Here is a 24,720-nt window from a genome sequence, read left to right on the forward strand (position 1 = left end):
AGTCACATGTAATTTATGAATAACCTTGAAATTATGGCTACACTTATAAGAAGTTCAGGACAATTAAGGATACTGAATTAAAAGACAGCTTGTTCCAGTTAGCTTAAAAAGCGGTTTCACAAAGTTGAAGCTAGAATGACAATCATTCTTCTTGGGTGCATCATAGAACAGAGTGGGAAGAAATGGTGAAGAATGCTATAGACCAAGACTGAATTGCTGTATAAACAGTAATGCCAGGGCAATATATTATCCAAACATAAATGGCAATTAAGAGCGGATTGAACTCTGTGTTTGTACAAAATGACGGAGAGATAAACAAATGCCGCCTGGATTCTTCATTTCAGAATGGTGAAACAGAAAAAAAAGCCGTCATGGCATGCTAACCTTGAAGCAGGAAACTATGTTTTCGCCTTTTATCACCGCATCATTCCAAAGAATACCTACAGAAGGGTTTGCTACCTTATTGAATTCTAACCTTTCACTGCTCACTGACACTCGCTGATCCTGGACTGCCTCTATAAGTAGCACAGGCCAACCTTTCATAACCTGCCCAAGTATCAGGTTTTATACTGATTGCACTCATAGCTTCCTTGCACTCTCTTCAAGGACTGTCAGGATGTTACAAAAAATCTGAAGTGCCCAAAGTGGGTCCCCATGTAACAGAGCAAAGCAAACGTTGGGTTTTATATATATTTGAGTGTTATGGCATTGATGGAAAATCACTAGTGTTATAGAACAGCCTTTTTTGGAGCCTGTGGTGCATCACTAAGAGCACAGGGGGAGAATCTCTTCATCTCTCTATCATTCTCAGGCTGAAGAAAGAGGGATATGTCAAAATCCCTCTCCCAGGCAGAGAAAACAGGAAGAGAATACTAGGGAAGAACAGATCATAATGTTTAAAAAAACTTTCAAAGCAGCTCTTTCCTTTTCTTATTTATGTCACTTAAGACACCAGTACAAATGACAACTTAAATACTACCATAAATATCACTTTCCTGATGCCTTATAAGGTTATTTGTTAGTAGATGCACTGGATGAGCATCAACGCTTTTGCGAGAGCTTCAGCTTTGTTCACTGTTTATCCTAGGCATAAATATCCTTCTTTGGTTGCCTGATGTGTGCAGAGTAGCAAATATTTTCTCCAAAAAGCCAACCGAAAAAATGCTTTGTGACAGAATAATGCATCAGTAATTGACTAGCAAAAATTAGCTGGTTTGCATAGTAATTTGGTCATTTGATTGGAGTGCTTTAACCTAAGGATTGATTTGCTTTTTTATTCTTTTCAATTAGTGTCCCATTATCCTATCCATTAAAAACTCTGGGAGTTCCTTAGTTAATTTATATTCAATATTTGTAAATTCCCTTAGATGACAGTGTTCAGAAAGTAGAACGATATATTTCTCCCTCTGCCATAAACTAGAACTTCCAGTGGAATCAATTAGCAGTAGGCTCAAGACATAAAACAAAGGACTTCGTAAGACAGTGCATAATTTAAGAAATTCACTTTCACAAAATGTCCCCAAAGACTGAACCAAGTGCTATTAGCCATGGAACCACTATGCTGTGAGGCACCATGGCACCTACAAGCCCACAGTGGGCAAGAGTAAGAAGGACTAAATAGACCTGGTCTGATCTGGCATAAAATTATAGAGTTGTAGAGTTGGAAGGGACCACAAGGGTCATGTTCTCATATACTTGGTCTAAGGCTGAAGTTCTATGTACAATTTACTAGTGATTAAGTCTACTGGACTCAAGGGGCTTACTTCTGAGTAAACAGGAACAGGGACTGGGCTGTGGCATTCTATTTTTTTTTTTTTCTAACTAATCTATAGCAGGTGTGGGGGATCTTTCATTCTCCAGATGTTGCTGAACTGTAATGCCCATTATCCCTGACCATTGACCATGCCTGCAAGGACTGATGGGAGTTGTAGTTCAGCAAATATCTAGAGGGCCAAAGTTTCCCACTTCTGCTCTATGTGGAAAAGCACGGACAGTCATATGCTAACTGATTACTTAAAAAAAATACTGCATTTGATGGGTAAGAGAAGAGCAGTTAACATTAGCTGGTTTCAGGCTGATTCTCTGCATTGTGAGGTTAAAGCCAGAGGATCGTTTTCGAAAGTTTTCTTACAGATTCGTGGAGAATACCTCTTAAGACTGCAGCACCAGAGTGGTTACTTCCTGCTAGCAGACCAACTATTTAAAAATGTCAAAAAGAATAACAGAGTTTTGGTCTTTAACAGCTTTTGAGCAGTTTGCTAAACCTTAGAGTTGAATTTTTAGGGCAGCTGGCAGTACAGTGGTACCTCGGGTTACAAACACTTTGGGTTACAGACTCCGCTAACCCAGAAGTAGTACCTCAGGTTAAGAACCTTGCCCCAGGATGAGAACAGAAATCACGCGGCGGCAGCACAGCGCCCCATTAGCTAAAGTGGTATCTCAAGTTAAGAATAGTTTCAGGTTAAGAACGGACCTCCGGAACAAATTAAGCTCATAACCAGAGGTACCACTGTAGCTTGAAATTACAGCAAAAAAGACCATTGGCAATGCTGCTGATAGATATGCTGAAATGGCTCCACTGTGCCACGTTTTGTGGAATAAGTAATAAACCAATTTTATAGTACACCTACTTATACCAGATGAAAGTACAAGTTTCTAGCAGCAACAATAGAATGAACAATGCCTGAAAAGTGATTTTTCCTCTTCCCAATCTCACTTGCCAAGGAAGGACTGATACTGACCTTCAGTGAGAGTTCAAGCTGGGCCCAGGGGTAGCAACTCATACCAAAGTAAGTGAGCAGAGGCATTTAGAGTTACTGTAGAACGGTCCAGCTTTCCAGAACACCAGCTACACACTCCTCCTTTCAAATACTGACAATAGACAAGGCAACAGAATGCACAAGGCCTTAATACAGCAAGGGGGGGAAAGGCACTGAGGTGGCTGAGGCAGGTACTTCCCCAAGTGGTACCAACGTGAAGCACTAGGCTATCGCTATTGCCAAGGTCATTCACCTAACGACAAAGGCGCAAGAATTCTTGTGAATATGCTGCTCGTGGAGGAAGAACAAGGTGAACCTCTGAGTCAACAATGATTATGTTGCAAAGAACTAACAAGATAAGACATCAGATAAAAGTAGTAAACACAACAAAAGCAATGCTACCTGATCTAGATTTTTGAAGAGGAGGATATCTTTGCATGCTTCTTGCAATCTGCATCTCTGCTCATCTGTTTTGGGATTTACTACCTGCAAAACATAACAAAGAGAAAGAATTATAGGGGAATAACCCAGCTTAAACTTAGAATATACCATCTTACTTTAAATCTGAACAGTGAAAATTCAAACATGTGTACAGAAATAGGTACCAAATTTGATCAATAGATGGGTGTGTGGAAATTCCACTTGTGGAACAGGGATTCCCAAAACAAACATGTGGACCACCACCCCCGCCAAAAAACCCCAAACTCATCCAAGTGTCAAAGGACCTTCTGGAATGAGTAAAATGGGAGAATTTGGCAGGGTTCCCTTGCACAAGTGGAACTGTATTTCTGTTCACACAAAACATCTCTGTTTGGTATCCAATGATTAAATGGATACCATTAAGTGCACCTCAGTAAATTTTGTGCTCTTTGTTTGTTGGAGAGTACTCTGAAAATACCGGTGCTAAGGAGCAAGTTTTCCCATTGCTATCTAGTTTGTTATTCATTTTTAAAAACTTTAAATAACTTGAGAAAACGAATGAAAGAGCATGCTTGTTTACAAGTGTAACTATATTTGCTCTAGAGATGTTTTCCCTATTTGAAAGTATGGACTTATCCCATGAAAGATATGAACATGTGAGAGTATGAACAGTTTGTTAAGTAATATTGAGCATTCTCTAAAAACAACTGCATCTGAAATCCCAAACAAGCCTATCCATACTTTTAAAAATTGTATAAAACAAATGTTTCTGCTTTTTACAGCATGTGGAAGAATGCTGGGAGTTTTTAGGGGGGATGATAGGTATCTCCTACTATTATAGTCAAATTCTTGAAAAAGTAACGCATCCCACTTCTACAAAGAGGCATTAAGAGACGTGAGGAAATCTGGGTATCAATTTTACTAATTTTTACATGCCACCACAAGTAGTATGATCAAAGTCTCACAGATAAAAGGCCTTCAAGTATAATTGTGAAAACTCTTTGCTGTTCAGTCAGTAACACAGCTGCAATGCCCTACAGAACAAAGTGTTGCTGCATCACTTATGACTTCACTTTGTAAACACACAGATCCATGTTTATAAGGAAGGCAGGTAGCACACACAGAACTGCTTATTGCAGAACCAACAGTATCTGTCCCATTAATCTGTGCAAAAATCAGATACGATTTGTTCATTCTCCCTTACCCTTGGTTCTGTGTCTTCCTCTTCTTCATCTGGGTTGAATGCTTCTGCACAGACTTGAAAGAGAAGAAAATATATTTTAAAAATTGTAAAAATTATAAACATGCATAGAGAACAATGAATTCTCTGTGTGTGTGCACATGCGTGTGCGCGCACACGCACACGCACACGCAAGCTTGCAATGCTGTATTGCAACCTATTTATTGTGTATGAGGAAGATGTACTGATATCTTCAATTACGTTATTGTTCCCAGTTCTGGCTAACTGTTCAATAGAAAACACGCTATTGCAATTGTCTATGTCAGGCATGTCCAAAGTCCGTTTTGGGGGCCTAATCTGGCCCACTGGTCAATTTAATCCGGCCCCCGTGGCAGTATATGTCCTGGGGTAAAATCCTAAAAAAAGCTCAGCAACTTCAATCCTTGATCAGTTCACTTCATCAAATCAGGCCCTCTTTGAAAAAAGTTTGGGCACCCCTGGTCTAAGTAAAGCAAAGGCTTCTTCCTCAATTGCATAACCCCCAATGGCTGGCTTGGTTTAGCCCATTAAGTCAAAGTCACTCAGCAGAAAGCTAGGAGGGGGGAACTGAAAGCTTTTTCTGTTGAGGAGCTGAATAATATTTCTGTGACCTTATCACCTTCCATAGGGTAAATTCAAATTATATATATGCATGGGAATTAACAGGAGGATGAGGAATTAGTTCTTGTATACCTGTCACTGTTATATTTGTATGGTGACTGCAGGGCTATGCCCTTCAAGCTATAAATTATAAAAGTGTCATTTACTGTAGTTGTCTTGTTGCTTTGGGACTAAAGCTGTTTGCAAAGAAGCAACTTTGCAATATCTAGCACCTTGGCACATTAGAAGAACATTTGGACTGGTTGACTCTACAGTTTGCAAACCAGAAATGTCTAATATTCTGTCAGACTATTGTGTTGTTCACATGTTAAAAACGAAATACTTATGCATTAAACTCCTTTTTTGTAAATAAATTTTTATTGATTTTACAATTTCAACTTCAACAATTACTTTCCATCCAAAGGGGGGGGAAAGAATGAGAAATACAAAATATCCAACATGAAGTATAAGAACTAAAATAAAAAAATAAACATCTTTTTGGGGGTTCTCTTTAAGGTCCTGACTTCCCTCCATTTCCTTTCCTGGTTCATTGAATATATATATTTTCTGCATAATTATACTTAAACCTCTTTTTTCTTATCCTTATTATTTTATTCTAATTACATACCATCAGTTTTTATTGTTTCAGTTCAAATTTCCTTCCATAAGCTTTATCTTATTTTAACTACTTGCAAGTGTTTGATCAAAGCCTGCCAATGTTTCTACTTGTTTACAATATTTTTGTACATACAATAAATGCCTCCTATTTTTGCATTAAACTCTTTTTAAGCATCTGCTGTATTGCATAAATATGGCTGCATCTAAAGAATTTCCCCCCACTTTAACTATTCACAAGCTTTATGCCACCTAAGTCCTATAGGACCTACACAGCCAATAGTTAAAATCCAAAAAATAAAGGGAAACGGTCCGGACTCCTGGTGCTGTTTGGCGAATAGGAGAGGAGCGCAGGAAGCAGAGGCTGCATGGAAAGTGGGACATATATATGTCTGTGGATTAAGAGGTCACAACATTCCTTTGGGTGGAAGAAGATACTATTGCTCAGGGTTACACTTGCACCATCCTATACTGTCCCCATATAACAACTGGGCTTACAGGTAGGTATCATGATTAAATCTTGGGTTAGCAGGATTGCCTGTGGGCCTTATTAACTAGCCCTGCTTAAAGGGAAAAGGAACTAGAGATACAAAAATCCTGTTTTGAGAGAGAGAGAGAGAGAGAGAGAGAGAGAGAGAGAGAAACTAACTTCATCCTCACTGAACATGAATGGGTACACTCTGCATCAATATAACCACCAATACTAACAAAATTATATTGTGGATCTGTATTTGCTAACCAGAAAGAATAAGGGTTCCATATACTGTGAAACTAAATATTTAAACTGAAGCATGTGAGATTTTATCAACCCAATCTGTATTAAAAGAAGCAAATAAATTTTATAGCTAAGTTAACTCATATGCAGAAAGATTACTTGAACAGGATACATTAAGTCAATGATACCTCATTTTCTGGTGTAGCATAAAGCTCCTAGGGAAGTGAATAACCAACTCTAAACAGAAATTAGTAATCCATGTATCCCCTAAAGCAGGCATGTCCAAAGTCCGTTTCGGGGGCCTAATGCAGCCCGCTGGACGGCTTAATCTGGCTCCTATGGCAGTTTATTTCCTGGGCTAAAATCCTAAAAGAACTCAACAACTTCAACCCTAAAAGAAGCTCAACAACTTCAATCCTAAAAAAAGGTAAACAACTTTGGTCGGCCCCCACGGCCCTTCACGTCATCAAATCTGGCCCTCTTTGAAAAAAGTTTGGACACCACTGCCCTAAAGCCTTCTAAAGACTTAGAACAGTTATTTTCAACTTTGAAGGGTCATTTTATTCTACTATATTACCATTATATTGAAGCAGAAAAGCAACTCAAATTTGTATTCAGAGCAATTAAATGTTATTCCCAACTATTCTGAATATAAATTTGAGAGTTTAGCTATTTAAAATTGGTGTGGCTGTCTGGAAACATTGGGCTGTAGTCAGCTAAATCCCATATCATTCTCTACAAACAAAGCCAAGTGCTGTAACTCTCCAACGGTTTGACTTTACCCTCTTAGGTGCACTCTTCCATTGTCTCACGGAACAGATGGATGCCAGCATTAACTTCAATGGGTCTACTCTGAGTATGACTAGCATTAAATGCCACCTAATGAGTTTCATCCAATGCCAGTCCTACTCATTGAGTAGATCTAGTCAACTTAATGAACCTGACTTTGTGTTCAATGTACTCAACCAGCCCTGTCTTTATAAGACCTGTGCAAGAACTTCCGCTTGTGCAACAGGGCTTTCCCCCCACTCTACTCCTGCTGTGCCCCCCCAAAAAACCCCGCAAGGGAGGATCATTTCACCTAGGAATCAGGAATGTTTGCACAGAATGGAAGAAGCTGTTACAGCTTCAAACAAAACAGCTGTCTTTTTCTATTTAATTTTATCTCTCCTTGCTTATTCTAAAATTTTTATGTAAACAGGTTTGTGGGATCCACCTGAAAAGCGATATATACCATATTTCACTGCGTAATGGTCGCCACTGTGTAATAGTCACACACCTTTTCTTTGGTCCCTAAAATTGGTTCCCTAAGCATTCACCGCATAATAGTCACAAGGTGTAACTCTCAGCGTGTGCATTCTCAGTACCAAAAACAAGTACACCTACCCTGAAATACTACTGTAGTAGAATCTCAAATTACAACTAGGAGAAATTGATCTTTTCTTACCTTACAGTTACAAACAGCTGAGAGAATGGAGATCCTATGTTACCTGTCACATGGCAAGGTTGGAATGGTGTTGAGTCCTCCCTTCCTTGCCATCCTGCAATTCATTTTACTGTAAGAGATTCACCTGCTACTTCTTCCTTTCTAGCTGGAATCTATGTGTTTGGAGCCAAGCCAATCCCATTAGTTCCTTGTTCAGATCTGAACTTTAATTAAGGCTGCATTAAAAGATGAATCTATAACTTCTACTTTGCTTTGATTGCAAGACTAAAGAGAACAGGTCTGAAGGGTGGGGGATTCTCCTATGCGAGAACCAGTTGTAAGGTTATTTTGAATGAGCTGATATGCGGTGAGTGAAATTTAACTGCCCCTCCCCCACCCTACCACTCATCCTGAAACCATTCACAAAATTTAAAAAAGTCCTGGAGGCAGTGAAAGGCTCCATGCAGCCCTAAGCAAGAACAATAAATTATTTATAAAAAGAAATTATGACCAGTATTGACAGCAAATACTCTTTCAAGAAAATATATTATGGTATGCTCAAGTCATTCAGTGAAATTGATCAGGAGAGGGTTCTTGCCCAAACAATTCATTCAACACATTATGTTGATGCACTGCTGCAAGGTGCAGTCGTAATCACCAGCTTAGACAGCTTTTTAAAAAGATATGTCCTCTGTGGATTTGTCTGAATAGATATTTAAACATGACAGCTAAAGGTGCTGTTCAATATTTGAAGGCGGTATACCTCCAATTACCAGCTACTGAAGACAAATTGGCACAGGATGCTTATCACTATACCATGCTGCGTGTTTCCCAGGAGCACACAGCTAGCTACTCCAAGAGACAGTGGATGGCCTAGATGGCTCATTGGCTGGATCCAGAAAGGCAGGTATTGTTGGACTGACCTGGAAAGTGACCTCAACTTTATTTATAATTTGTCCCCTTCTCACCTTTCTATAGCAACAAAATATACACTCAATTATCCTTCAAGGACAAGATGTTTCTGGTCTCCCCCCCCCCCCCCCGTAAGTATGGTTGCTTTCAAACCAGAAATTTCTTGCCTTTTTTGGAGTCTGCTTACATAGTGAAAGTAAAGATGCCTAAGAACAGCAAAAGATTAGGAGTCAGAATTGTTTAAACCTTACTTTGTTCCTCTTCTGTTTATGTTTTGCTGGAGTCTACACCATTAAGAATTTTACAGAGACACTCATTTGTACTCTATTCACTAGCCTGACAGTACAAAACTCTTGGAACATTGCCCAGCTTATTGAAGTGAATAAACCTGAGCAGAGAGAGAAAAGCAAGCCTTTTATAAAATCTGAAAGGAACCCCAGAAGCCTGCAAGTCACTGGAGATCAAAGGTTTATGCAGTTTCCTAGCCACATTATGCATAAATGCAGCATTAGCTGAGATACTTATTTGTACTCTCCTATAGAGAAAAAGTACTGTGTAAGTAAAGCATTGTCACTCTGCTAGTTAAGCATTCATTCAGGAATTAACACAACGCATTCTAACATTAACAAACATAAAGCTGAGATGAACAGCACTACAAATATCATGTCTTCTTTTTTTCTATTTCCCCCCACAATTAAGCAAAAATCAAACAGATGGAAATGTGCTGTTTTATATATAATGTCAGGCAGGATTTGAGATAAAAGTGCTCTTAGACAAAAAGTCATAGCATCTAGTCTTGTAGAAATACATTCCATGTTTTACTTTGCATTTGAGTGAAGGAAAGACACAGAATGCTAGACAGAAGCAGCGTTATCCTCATCTGAAGAGAAACTCATTAAAAAGTGGAACAAGGGTTTAAAATCTCTTTAACAGTGGTAAAACAGTAAATGAAACAAAAGAGTACCCTCCACTCAGAAATAAGTTACTACTGTATTTTGCTTTCTTTATAGTCTTCCTAGATGACACAACAAGGTCTGAACTGAACTACAATGACCATTTCGTGGGGGGGGGTTTCTATTCCCGGCCCCCTGCATGCATCGGTGGAGCACACATGAGCACACCACACCCCGTTACACTCTTTTAGTGACATGTTTAATGATGCTTTCATGTCACTTCCAGGTTCAGCTCTGTGCACGCAATCGCGCATCATTCTGACGCACGTTAATCGGTCCTTGCCAGTACTTTACATTATTGCTCAGATGACAGCTGTGGTAAATGAGTTCAATAACTGAGGGGAATTAATGATATGAAGGAAGGGACACAGGTGGCGCTGTGGTCTAAACCACAGAGCCTAGGACTTGCCAATCAGAAGGTCGGCGGTTCGAATCCCCGCAACGGGGTGAGCTCCTGTTGTTCGGTCCCAGCTCCTGCCAACCTAGCAGTTCGAAAGCACATCCAAGTGGAAGTAGATAAATAGGTACTGCTCTGGCGGGAAGGTAAATGGCATTTCCGTGCGCTGCTCTGGTTCGCTAGAAGCGGATTAGTCATGCTGGCCACGTGACCTGGAAGCTGTCTGCAGACAAACGTCTGCTCCCTCGGCCAGTAAAGCGAGATGAGCTCCGCAACCCCCAGAGTTGTCTGCAACTGGACCTAACGGTCAGGAGTACCTTTACCTTTACTGATATGGAGATTAATGTTCTTGAGCTTCAGTTGCAAGTTCCGGTAAGTTACTTGTTGGTTACATGAAAATAAAGCTTGGAGGCCTATTCCTTCTCTGTTGCTTGTATTGGTGATTCATGCAAGATTGCATTATCAGTATTACAGCTATGGTTATTGTTACCAACCATTGATATCAGCTTTGAAGTCAGTTCACATGATCAAACAAGAAATCTGGGTTCCAGAACATATGCCTACAAACTGCTATGCATTCAAAGTGACATGTTCGACAGCCACATTTTTGAAATTCTACCTCACCAGTACGGCATAATATTAAGGAATTGGTTATTGTACACTGGCCTGCTGAATACACTGGGCAAGTTCACAAATCACAATAAACCACAGTTAAAAACAAAGCATGGTGTAATGTCAACAAGCAGTATGCTACTCAAAAGTGTACTCGTTCTCCATTTGTCCTACTGCTGACATGTCATGGTCAAAAGAAGCCCAAGCAACTGGTGGGCTGTATGATCCAGAACTAGACTTACATGTTATTGAGCATATGGGATTTCTGTTCATGGAACTTTGAAGTGTCAGGCATAGCCCTACTGGCTTTAGCCCAAACGTAGCAGAGTTTTCCTGCACAGCGAAGAAGCTAGTTGAGGTGGTAATGACAAGTCAGCTAGACTCAGAATAACTATTTACAGGATTTATTAAAAGGAAAAATAAAACCAGCAGAGTTTCTGCATACAAATAAAAGCAAAATAAATCCTCTCTTTCTTTCTCTCTCTCTCTCATAACCATACACAGCACTTCTAACTCCTAACACACCTCACACCAAACTGTGCTAGCAATCCTAGATAACAGAGTTGAGTGCTGGTCGTTAACCAATCAGAGTAAGTAGTTTCTAGGTCAAGCAGACCTTGGCTTTCTGCCAAGAGTAAATTGACACTGCCTTGAGTTAATTGTTAGAAGCCAGAATCTGCAAGTTCCCACAAAATCAATTAACAGAACTGAACATCTGTTTGGTCAACCGTAGGCATCAGACTTCCAGACAGAGTAATGAGACCCACCAAAATGGTATCTCAACTTAATTCCCTTGGTGTCTAAAATAATCTAGTTAAGTCACTAATGGAAATTAACAGAGGGGATGCTCTTTATGAAGACCATGATTGTGTGACCAGTCTATGAGACATGAGATACTAAGTTACTACAGCAGTAGCATGATTAAAGCTGCACAGCCTCAAATTCCAACCCTTTTCACTGCATTTAATCTTTTAATTCCCTTGTGTAGCCTCCAAGACTAAATGTTTTCCCCCAAGCTCTACAATAGTTATTTTCCACCCATAATTGGAAACACACTCCTAAGTATCTTTACAGTCAACATAAATATAATTTTATGAGCAATGAAATGAAGGTTTTAAATCATTCTGGTCAATATTTTAAATTTTCATTATATTTTCATTGGGTTCTTCTTTCAGCAGCTTCCCCCACTCCCAGGGAAGTATTTCAAAAACTTCCAAATTAAAAAGCACCACCAGAGTCTGGTGATTCAGAGAACAGAGCATGAGATGCTGATAACAACTGGAATAAAAAGCTGGTGTTAATGTGACCTTGCAAACTGCAGGATCAAACAGGTTGCAGATTGCATATTTCATCAAGCAAAGTATTCTGAGTCTACACTTAAAATCTTTCATTATTATTTTTTTAAGAATATATATGTTGCTGCAGAAAAAGCAGAGCGTTGAATGCTACATTAAGGAAATAGTATAGCACAAAGTTGCCTGTCTTGCTTGGCTCTCCATGGGAACACAGAGAGAGAAAAGACTCAGTGTAGGACAGCACATTCAGCTGAGGCTGAAAGCAAAGTCATTGCTCACCATTGTTTCTAGACAGAATGAAAGCTGGAAAAGGCAAGTCCTGTTCCTCCCACTAACCTTGTAACGCTTCCAGTCAGATAAAGCACCCTGACAGCTACCCATACGGCTTGGATACATGGGTATAGCCAAGGGGGGGAGCCAAGCCCCCTAAATCAAGTAAATCAATAAAAATACTTAACTGAGGTTCTGCCCACCCCACTCCCCGCAACATGAAACCTGCCCCCCCAACTAATCCTGGCTACGCCCACGCTTGGATATTTACTTTACTACCCATTCTTAAGGTGGTGTACTGTTACTGCAGAATTTAAGTGTTATTTTTAAGGGGGGAAATGTGCAATGAAACCCCTACATCTATACTGCAGCCTTAGACTCATTCCAGACAACAGTATGTCTACTAAATAAAATAAACATGCAGCATCAGGACATCTTTCCTCAATGAAATGCTTCTCTTCCAGATCTGTAATATTTTTCCTCAGCACTCAGTTTTATTTTCTCAAAGGGAAACACGTGCAATCTCATCTCTCTCTAATGCACCCACTGCTACTGAATGGTTTTATCCAACTAAAACATGTGTGAACAGAGTGACTTCCACAAGTGCTACAGAACTAGCCCCCCCCCCCACTTTTCTCCCCCTGCACACCTCCCAAATCTGCTCTGGGCATTCCAATTCTCCAAAAATTTGGATATGGTGCAGGCAGTGCACAGGTGGGAGGAAATTTTGTTCTGTTCATGAAAGTTCTTCCATGCACACAGTGATTTAGCTGGATACAATTCCAAGTAAAATCTATGCAAATAGCATTGACCTTATTGCACAAATTCTGTTACATCACTTGTGGCAATGCGTGATGCCCACAACACTTTGGGGTCTTCAAGTTTTAGGTTAAGAAGATTCCCACAAAGCAGAACCTACTGCTGCAGAGATTTCATGAGCCTTGAGGTGTTTTAGTTTTGAAGACTCTGCCCTTTTTAACCTCAGTATAGGAGAACACGTCATCTACGGGATCTGGCGGGAAGGTAAATGGCATTTCCATGCGCTACTCTGGTTTGCCAGAAGTGGCTTAGTCATGCTGGCCACATGACCCGGAAGCTGTACGCCAGCTCCCTCGGCCAGTAAAGCAAGATGCGCGCCGCAACCCCAGAGTCGTCCACGACTGGACCTAACGGTCAGGGGTCCCTATTTCAACAACACAGATAACCTATTATTTTGTGGAGCCAGGGTATGATCTTACATAAGTTTAGCATATATTTTTTAGAATAAAAGGCAGCTTTATTTTTACCAGCGAGAAATGCCCTTAAGGTCCCCATGTTCAGAGCTACAAATCTCCTAATAGGAATGTTCTATCAGCACCAGTATCCTCAAATCAATTAGAACAGCTGAAGCACAAACATTCATTCATTTATTCATTTATTTCACTTTAAAAAAAACGCTTGCCTTTGGTACTGCGTGGCATGTTACAGGCAAATCCTTAATCTCGGGCACGTCTAGATATGTCAGAGCCGTGCACCTGACAAAAAAAAGCTGATACAAATACAGAACACACAATGGCTGTTGCATTGACTATAAAGAATACATAGTCTTTGGTCATAGAATTTGAGAGTTCGAAAAGACCCAAGGGTTATTGAGTCCAACCCCCTGCAATGCAGGAATCTCAGCTAAAGCATCCATGACAGATGGCCATCCTACCTTAGCATAAAAACCACCAAGAAAGGAGTCTACCACCTCATGAGAGTCTGTTTGCCTGTTAGGTATTTTGACAGTTTCCTTTTCTTACGATTGCTATTTTATCCAAACTCTCAGATTGTCCTTTATATTTTCAGACATGCACTCATGAAGCAGTCACTAAGATTTATCACTAGATTGTTTCCAATGGAAAACTCCACAAAAGCATTGCACTATTTTTTCCCACTTTCCCCTTGGAACAAGTTCCCATATCAAATCCCCAAATTTTGAACATTTTACTTCACATGTATTTAAGCTGCTTTCTGTTAACACCTTTAACACAGAGACGTGACAGTTAGAACTAGTTGTTTGAACTTCATGTTCCTCAAAATATAACAAGGAAAGAACAGTGGAAGGTAAACATGTTAGTTGAGCCTATGCCAAGTCACTGCACAGAAGGAGAATTTCTGAAGAGGCTTTTGGATAAGATACCTGCCCTAAAAAAGATCCACTGGAAAATATGAGTCATTCACAACCACTACTTTACAATTCAAGGCAAGGCCCCCACTTTTAGGAATATCCAATGTTTTCACATTGTTTACTTACATAATAGTTTTAAAATATCAGATCTGTGTAACTAAGGCAAATTTAGCAAGGCACTGAGCACCAAATTATGTCACTGTCTCAAAAATAAGCAGTAACGTTTGTCATGCTAAGAGCAGGGGTGGAGAGAAAAAGGATAAATGAATTTTACTTTAAGCCTTTTTTGGTACAATGCTTCAGGACTCCCAGCAAGTTCTAACAAATGACTCAGGCTGTATTGCCACAATCAGTATGCAGTTTTTACAAAGGTTGTTAAACGCAAGTACTTGGCAGGAAAATACTCTTGAAAATAGACACACACAGGGAGAGAATTATATTCTACAAATAGGGAATCTTGTCTGAAATACAGTTTCAAATTAAGCTGTTCCTGTTTCATTTAAAAAAGAATTCACTGAGTGGTTTATTTCAGTTATGAATGGAGCAGAAAGAAAACCATACTCCTTGTTCTGTGATGACCAGCCAAAAGCATACTTTTGTGCACCTATTACCCATCAGATTTCCCCACCCAGTGGAAAATGAGAGGTTGTTCCAACAGCCTCTGGAGAGGCATCTGTCATATAAGTACTGGTGCTTTGCATCCCCCACCTGGTAGAGTGTATGGGACTGGAGGAAATCAGGATCCAAATGGCTATCACCATGCTAATTCATAGTTATTAACATCACACAAAATTATTATTTCTGTCATGAAAGAATTATGATCACACACGCGAGCTATATTTTAGGAGGCTGCCCTGGAAGGCATATTTCACGTGCTCTACGAACTTGTAGTCTTATAAAGATTATGCGTATTTCATTCTATTGAAAGAGCAAAAAGTAATATAGTCATACCTTGGAAGCCAAACAGAATCCGTTCCGGAAGTCTGTTCAATTTCCAAAATGTTCTAAGGGGCAGCTTTCAAAGAACGTTCACAAACCGGAACACTTCCAGGTTTGCAGTGTTTGGGAGCCAAAACATTCGACTGCTAAGGTGTTCATCAACCAAGGTACGGCTGTACGTACTAGGAACACAAACCAATTTGCAATCAGAACCCACCATTAATGAAATCTGCAATGAATATAGTCACTTGCAAACAAAAAATACAGTTCTGCATTTGCCCTCTGGCCTATAAGCGATGCCACTAAAACATCAGGATATATTGAGACTTCCCCCAGCCACGCTATGGAAGGAGACAGGAAGCCTGGTCACACATAAATCAACTTGATGAATTACTGACTATATTCAGTCCCCATTGAACGTTTGGGTTGGTTTGCTGTGAGCAAGTGATTAATAGAAGATTGTTGGTTAGTGGTTTATGAAACAACGCATTAGCAGTTTAGACACAACTTGTTCTGTATAGGTAGCTAGAACAAAGTCTATTTTTGTTGCAGCAATGTTCATTGTTAATGGTCCTTGAAATTCAGAATAAAAATTAGACACAAGCTGAAGTTGTGTAATATATGGGTCATAAAACCCTCAGGCAAAAATTATCTATACTGGATTTGGGGGGGGGGGGAATGAGCTGGTCAGGTTAAGCAGGTCAAGCCATTTTTTTAAAAGCCTCATCCATCCTCTTCTCCAACAGCCTGTTTACTGATGTGTATATGGTTTATTACCTTATGTGCCATGTATACCACAGTGAGCATGCAGCAGTAGCACCTTGTCAGAACTTGTCAAGAAATGTATATTCTGACAATCTGTATTACCATCTTAAAATTCTCCAACCCAAAAATTGAAATATTTGAAAAAATCCCTGACTATAAGCATAACCTCATCCATACTTTATCCTTTTCTGATGTGTTTTAAATGAGCCATTCTTTTCACAACCTCTGTCAACTATTCATCAATACCCGTTGCCAATAGTGGTGGTTTCTCTAAAGAGATGTCTCCCAAGTTCAATTCTCCATCTCATCAGTCACTTTTAGAGGGCCAGATGTTGCATTTAACTGGAGCTCCCAGAACCCAGGTAATATGCAGCCAACTCCATTTTGAAACCCTTCACATTGGCTTAAAGCAAACATTTCTTTAAGTCTTAGAACCTAACTGCTATTCCAACATCATCAAGCAATATAGAAACAACTTGCCAATGGAAACTTGTATTTTACTATTTGGTACTGTTCGGCCAGCTTAAAATATTTGTTCTTCACTTCTAGGTTTAAATAAATACAATAAATTTATTTCAGATTTTGTGGGAGGGGGTTGTGGGGGAGAATCCTGCTTTACCCCACAATGATGCAGCACATGATTGCCATGGTTATTTATTCATTTGTTCTTTAATATTTCTAAGTTGCTTAATATTAAAAAAATTTCCAAGTAGTGTATGCAAATAAAACCACAAAAACAATATCATAAATGAAAATGCCATACAAAAATCCAGTGGTACATGGTCCATTCTTATGCATCAGGGAAAGCCTACACAGGAGTTTAGTTTGAAAACATAATGGCAAAGGGGTTAAAAGGAACGGGAGATGAGATGGGGAAGAAAAGAAACCCAAAGACTTTAAAAGCTATTGTTATTATTTTAAAAGATAATGTTTTTAAGAGCTGACTCAAGTTCCACATTTGAGGGTAACAAGTAAGTATGATGTATACACTAGCTGTCATTTGGCCCCCACCAAGCTCATTGAAATGCTGTGCAAAACATAATTACATGCAGGCAAATATGCAAGTTTCAAGCTGCTCCTTAGTTCATGAACCTATCAATGGGGGCCCTCACAACTGAAAGAGTTACCCACTCCCATTTTGCAGTTACTTTTCCAAGTAGGTATTAGAACAAGATGCAGCTTTAAAACTGTCAGAGGAAGAGTTGTTCCTTTGTGAAGCTTCCCAAGCTGTTAATCTATTACAGCCTGAAAACAAGTGCTTGCTATAGCTCAGCTAAACATCCATTTGTCTTTCAAACTGGAGCAGGTCACAGTGTACCATCTGATCCAGCCCATTTCTGCTAAACTCTACAGAAGTAATTGTGAAAAGGAGAACCACCACCCCCAACTGGGTGCACAGGACAACACGGATCAACCGGGATGACTGGGTAGCAGGAAGAGCTCTCTTTAATTATTATTAACCTCTGTATGGTTATATACATGATCTACATACTAAAAACTGAAATGCTTTTGTTTGTTCCTCCGTAACTGTCATAAATCTTTGCTTAGGTTACCATGACATTTAGAGCAGCCCTGGCAAGCCAGTGACAGGTACAATAATACACTGCTTTTATTCTTTGAATGCATACCAACTGCTAGTCGAGATATAAATTTGTTTCAGTCTTATGTATGTGAAAACCAAATGACTCATCACATGCCTTTCTGGAATGAAAGGTCATCTTATCGCTGCAACAGGATTGCCTACAGTATAGTGAGTGTATCCACATTTACATAACCTTGGCCTTAACAATGGAAAAGAATGTCAGTATACCAATATGTGAAGCAGAAATTACAGTGGTACCTCGGGTTACATACGCTTCAGGTTACATACGCTTCAGGTTACAGACTCCACTAACCCAGAAATAGTGCTTCAGGTTAAGAACTTTGCTTCAGGTTGAGAACAGAAATCGTGCTCCAGCAGCGCAGCGGCAGCAGGAGGCCCCATTAGCTAAAGTGGTGCTTCAGGTTAAGAACAGTTTCAGGTTAAGTACGGACCTCCGGAACGAATTAAGTACTTAACTCGAGGTACCACTGTATTCTGATTTGTGAACAGCTAAACTTGAATTTGACATGCAAAACAAACCATTCTTACACTTGATGAAGGATCTTCCTACAGGTGTACAGGTCCAAATCTGTAGACATACCTCTGGAGCCCTAACTAGGCACATTCTATCTGCTCCCCCAAATAAACACATGAGGCAACCCAGGGCACACTGCAGCTTCAGGCATCAGCAGTGTCAGGGAGCCTAATTATGAACTCTATTCTCAGACAAAATATCATGAACACTTCAACTTATATACAGGACACCACTGACTGTCTGAAGAAGAAACTACAATATATACTACTGTATATTATTTGTACTTCTACCCCACCCTACACCAAATGGGTCCAAGGGCAGATAATAAAAGTAGTACAATAAATCAGAAATAACTACAAAACAACCAATGAGAAAGCAGCATCACAGAACAGCAATGAAGGAGGAAAGCCATCCACCTAAGTAAAGACAAAGAACAGTATTAAGAAGAGGTAGATGGAGAAACATCCAGGTCTCCCCATAATTCAAGAACTACTCTTATGGTGAGTGGAGTACCTGTGCATACTGTGAGCTGATCTGTGTATAATACTAAGCTAAACCATGACTTAGCATACATACATAATGACTCCCAGTGAAGAGATTGCAGTCGCTGTGCTCTTCCCCTAGCTCTCCTGCTGCAAGCTAAGACATGGTTTGGTTTGGGCCAGGGTGACCCAAGACGTTTTGATCCTGAGGCAAAATGTCCCATTGCTGCCCCAGCAGTTTGCCAGGGGTGTAAGGCCCTGCAATGGCTTCCCCTCAAGGAAAACCCTTGTAAAGCCTTACCACCAACCTCCACACGAGCTTCTGGAACACCTTCAGATGGTGCTGCCAACAGTTGGTGAGAGTGAGGCATTCTTCAGAGCTTTGGCACTGGTCTCTCTCCACCTCTGGGCCACAGAAGTGGTGGGGTGGGCCGGGCACCCATGGAGCACCACCTCTTGCATTTCCACCACCTGAGGTCTGAGCTCCTACTGGTGCCATCCTAACCTGAATTTGCCTGTGGATCGTCTCTGCTTCCCCTCAGATGACCCAATGAAGCAGCTTTATTCCAGTAGGTCCTATATAAGGAGGATAGTATGAAGGGGGGGTGAGGGGGAAGGCTATGTACACGGGTATTCTCCTGTAGCTTAAATCCAGATCCAAGATGACAGGGGGGGGGGCTTGTTGAAACTCATCTACATTTTGAAACTAACTTTAACAAGCCCCTGAAGTTCCTTGCATAGTTTAAGCCAGATTTCAAAGGTAGTAAAACACAATACTCTATGCAATTATACAATGCTCCTTGATCATCACTGTCAAGGGGAATTGGGGTTGCTTGTGTGTAAACCTCTAGCTGTTCCAAACTGCTTAGGGGCGGTTGTGTCTTTCCCTGACTGAGCAGCCTTGCCGCTGCTGCTCAGTCACTAGCAGAATCCGTGAGTGGGCGTCTCCTAAATTTCCTCCAGCATAAGAACTCCTTAACGGACAACCTTTGCCTCGCCTCTCTGCGCGGAAGCCTTCTGCGCAGAGTGGGCGTGCCTAGTGGTGGTCCTCCACCCTCCTCACTGACTTCACTGGAAGGGTCTCGGAGCCTCACCTCCGAGATGCTCTCTGCCTCTCCCTTCTTCCTGGTGTCACCTGGACTTCCTTCCCCAGACGCCGTTCTCTCTCTACCCTTACTCGTTCCCTCTCCTGCAGAATCCGGAAGTCTCGCCTCCCCCTCTGCTCTGATGTCAGTTCCCTGACAATCACATTTTGCCAAAAAATATACTGCTAGAGTTGGCCAATCAAGGAGCACACAACAGTGGCTGGCATAATTATGTTTTCTTCCAGACAAGACTTTCATCAAGCCATCTTTTGCTTAAGCATCCCACTGGCCAGGCTGGAATGCAGATGTTGACAGAGTCCTGAGTGTTCAGCAAAATACAGCCATAATATTCAACATCAAGTGTTGTTCAAAGCTGCCCACTCTACCAATACCAACTTTTTGATCTATGTAGTTAATGCTTCACTTCAAAAGACATTAGCACTTGATGAAGTGTCCTAATGCTATAAAGAAAGACCACATGTGCTCTCTAGAAGTTCAAGTTGAACAATAAGGCCATCATACCTGAGCAAACACAGGGGAAATGTCACGTCTCAGTCCACTTCATTTAAAATGCACAATTAACCTTTTGTTCAAGAAATGCCGGAAGCAAGTTCTCTTCATCATGTAGCTATGTAACTAAGAAATTTTGCAGGGCAATTATTAATGGCTTCAACCCTTCCTTCATGAAGAAAATACCCAAGTACCATTTGACAGTTTTTAGTCTACTAGCCCACTAGGCTGGTTTTTGTAACCTTGCTATAATAAAACTATGTTTATTGGATCCTAAGCCTAAAATCTGTTCTCTTACAAGACTGTATGTACTATGCATTCTAACACAGTTGTCTAAGATACTGACAAGTCTATTATTTCTATACAAAAACAGGAGCTATTTTCCCTTTATGCTACTACTACAATTCACTTACAATATCATGGTAAGGATACAAAAGTAGCATATGGAGAACTGTGAAGAGCCTTGCACCCTTTGGTGTGAGGGGCAGAGAATATAACCCTTTTCGATAATTATGGCTGCTTCCTTTATTTCTTTACAAGTCAGTGGAAAGATGAAATACGTAAGTTTGAAACGGTGGGCAGCTGCTGCACAGCATGGGCAGTCTCTGCACTGCCTTGAGACCAGCAGGCCTAAACAAAACACATGCAACCTCTGTGTGTAGGAGAGTAGATGGGGAACTACCGTATTTTTCGCTCTATAACACGCAGATTTTTGCTCCTAAAAAGGAAGGGGAAATGTCTGTGCGTGTTATGGAGCGAATGTGTGTCCCTGGAGCCGAAAAATGAGGCAAAAATCAAACCGCGCTTCAGGGAGAAGGGAGCTCCGTGAGACAGGAAGCTGCTTTCCTTCATTCTGCCTCAGGGTCTTACTGCCCACCCTGCTCTGTTTCGTTGCTGTGTTTGCTCAAACGGAACAAAGAGCAGGGAAAGCCCCTCCCCTCCAGGCAAGTAGAGAGGAGAGCAGAGCGTCCAAACAAAGAGCAGGGAAAGCCCCTCCCCTCCAGGCAAGAAGAGGGGAAAAGCAGAGCGTCCTTCTTCTATCCTCTCCCTGCTCCGGAGGGAACAATGTTTGTGAAGGGAAGAGAGATTACAGGTTCGGCTTAAAATTCTGATTTGACTTCCTGCTTTTTGTTTTTGGAGACACACAGCATTCAAATATGCTTTCTTCCATTTAAAAGGATGAAATCCTTAAACAGTGTTTTGCCTGTAAATTCATGCGATCTGGAAGATTACAGTGTCTGTACCTCTTAAGGGATGGCAAAGCTTAGGTTTCGCTGCTAAATAGTTCTTAATGCAGTTAAAATGCTTTCTTCTGTCATGCTGGTGGGAGGGAGAGAGAGAGAGAGAGAGCGCACGCTGGCTGGCTTGGGTGGGTGGGTGGGGGGAAACTTTTGCCTTCCTTTCCTCACGTTATACCCCACTCCTGCATTCTTAGCCTTCTGTGTTTTTCCTTCCCTCCCCACTTAAAATGTGGTTACAAAGCATGGATCCACATGGATCCTCAGGATCTTTGCATTGGGTCACCCCAAATTCACCATCAGAGCACACAGCATGTCCATGGCTACAGCCTGCCCCCCCAAAATCACACACCCATTGTTGCCTGGGGCTGCAATGGTGCAAAAACGTGGTTACAAAGCATGGATCCACATGGATCCTCAGGATCTTTGCATTGGGTCAGCCAAAATTCACCATCAGAGCACATAGCATGTCCATGGCTACAGCCTGTCCCCCCCCCCAAAAAAAATCACGCACCCACTGTTGCCTGGGGCTGCAATGGTGCAAAAACGTGGTTACAAAGCATGGATCCACAGGGATTCTCAGGATTTTTGCATTGGGTCACCCCAAATTCACCATCAGATCACATGTCTGTGGCCACAGCATGAAGCACAAAAATGATACGTCCACTGTTTCATTCAGAATATTTTTTCCCTTGTTTTCCTCCTCTAAAAACGATGTGCGTGTTATGGTCAGGTGCGTGTTATAGAGCGAAAAATACGGTACTCACACTACAAAGCAATGGGCTCAAAACCTGTTGCTTCAGATATATAATGCAGATGAAGAAAGAACTCTTTGTGACCTGTGCCCATTGCAACATATGCAACAGATCTGGACTACGGAGCAATGTGTAAAGATCCTTAGCTTTTTGTTAAAATTTCAAGAATGGAGGATTATTCAACATTTGTGGCAAAAGCTGCACCCTGGCTACAGAGGAAAGTCAATCAAGTCCCAAGGGAAAGGCTAGACCATAGGTAGGCAAACTAAGGCCTGGGGGCCGGATCTGGCCCAATCGCCTTCTCAATCCAGCCCACGGACAGTCTGGGAATCAGTGTGTTCTACATGAGTAGAATGTGTCCTTTTATTTAAAATGCATCTCTGGGTGATTTGTGGGGCATAGGAATTTGTTCATTTTATTTATTTATTTTTCAAAATACAGTCCGGCCTCCCACAAGGTCTGAGGGACAGTGGACCAGCCCCCTGCTGAAAAAGTTTGCCGACCCCTGGGCTAGATCAAGGGGAGCATGTGCTGTTAGGTGCTTTCAGGCAGCTCCCAGCACTACCGTCCCATGCAGTGCTTTTTTGTTAGGAAGACTGGTATATGCACTAAACATGGTTAGCCAGATGAAATTCTGCTATGGACCCACCCACAGACCAAAGGTTCTCCCCTCTCAGTGGTAAATGATTTCAAGATCTACCACAGGACATTTCGCACTCTGAGGAAAAAGTAAGCTTACTTGGAATATCTTTGGCAATTTAAATAGGTTTGCCAAAATGAAAATGATGGAAAAGTTATTCAAGGAAGTAGATGATTTATTAGTTATTACTTATTATAAAGGATGTTTTGTTTTAATTATGTGAATTTCATACTTTTATCTTGATTTTTAGTAATTTCAAATAATGCTTATGGATAGATTTGTAATTTCCAGAGATTATAACAATTTTGTTTCACATTCTAGTAAAGTGGGTTAGATAAAGTAGATAAATGTATTAATATCACTAAACAGGTGAAAAATATAATCATTTTTCATCAATAAGTAAAACATATTGAACTATATAATACACTTAATATGTCAGTACTAAAAGGTAAAGGTACCCCTGCCCGTACGGGCCAGTCTTGACAGACTCTAGGGTTGTGCGCTCATCTCTATAGGCCGGGAGCCAGCACTGTCCGCAGACACTTCCGGGTCACGTGGCCACTGTGACGAAGCTGCATCTGGCGAGCCAGCACAGCACACGGAACGCCGTTTACCTTCCCGCTGGTAAGCGGTTCCTATTTATCTACTTGCACCCGGGGGTGCTTTCAAACTGCTAGGTTGGCAGGCGCTGGGACCCCGCCGTGGGGATTCGAACCGCCGACCATGCGATCGGCAAGTCCTAGGCGCTGAGGTTTTACCCACAGCGCCACCCGCGTCCCTATGTCAGTACTACAAGTACTTAAATATACTATGTTACTACTAACGACATTTGGGGCATGTGCAACAGGAGAGCCGCAGAGACCACATCTTCCCCCAGGCCCCACATTCCTCTCTGTGACACTGCCTGCATATGCAAGGAAATTCACTGTTGAGCAAAAACATTTACGGTAAGTTGTCCCTTGGATCAAAGGTTAGAACAAAAATGGTCTCAATAGCAATTTTAACAGCTTTAAAGATTATCTTAGACTAAAGACAGCATAGAAGACTGAAGAAATCCACAATGTACTGGTTTCATATGCTTAACATTCACTCTGACTTAGGTCAGTACTGAATGCAAATAATGGCAGGATTCTTCAGTTAGCCTAAAATATAGATTTAGTCTACGCGGAAATTCTGGCTCAACTTAACTCCCTGCTTTTATGACACCAGCACACCTTGTTTAATTCAATTTTGTCCCAATTTAGTGTTTCTCAATTAATCTTTGTTCCAGCAATGCATACAATCAGGTTTGAAAACACTCTGTTCCCTTGAACTATTTTTAAAATAGTGTGCATCTGAAAATAGACTTCACCATAAGTAAGTGTGATAGTTTGGGGCAATGAAGTAGTTAACATCAATTTTTAGCAGGAAAATGGGAAAAATAAAAGCTACATAGATATTCACAAGAACTAGTAGTGCAATGTCTCATTTCCACCAGATTTATGCAAATATAGTGTGACCACACTTAGAATACTGTGACATTTCTGCCCCACATCTAAAAAATATATTGTACAGTTGGAAATTGTTCAGAAAATTTCAATGAAAATTATCAGGAGGCTGAAGCTACTCCCGTATGATGAAAAGTCTTGTGTCGACTTTTCAATTTTCCATTTGTGTCCTGTCTTTCTATATTGTCAGCCTGAGGGCAGGGATTGTATTTTTTGTGAGTTTCATGCTGCTCTGAAAGTCTTTTTTGGCTGAAGAGAATTACCGTATTTTCCCCTCTATAACACGCAGATTTTTTCTCCTAAAAAGGAAGGGGAAATGTCTGTGCGTGTTATTGAGCGAATGTGTGGTCCCTGGAGCCG

The 24,720-nt window shown here is 40.9% G+C and overlaps 1 protein-coding gene across 1 annotated transcript in view; it reads right to left on the reverse strand.

Moving 5' to 3' along the window:
- PRKAR2A (protein kinase cAMP-dependent type II regulatory subunit alpha) overlaps positions 1 to 24,720 on the reverse strand; it is a 91,120-nt gene that overhangs the window by 24,385 nt on the left and 42,015 nt on the right. Inside the window, exons 3-4 of the mRNA XM_083493014.1 lie at positions 4,384 to 4,436; positions 3,162 to 3,245 (exon numbers count right to left, since the gene is read on the reverse strand). Of these exons, the coding sequence (XP_083349140.1) occupies positions 3,162 to 3,245; positions 4,384 to 4,436 (137 nt within the window). The remainder of the gene's footprint in view (positions 1 to 3,161; positions 3,246 to 4,383; positions 4,437 to 24,720) is intronic.

This window comes from Podarcis liolepis (assembly GCF_965112155.1).
Source record: "Podarcis liolepis genome assembly, chromosome: 2".
Taxonomy (NCBI): domain Eukaryota; kingdom Metazoa; phylum Chordata; class Lepidosauria; order Squamata; family Lacertidae; genus Podarcis; species Podarcis liolepis.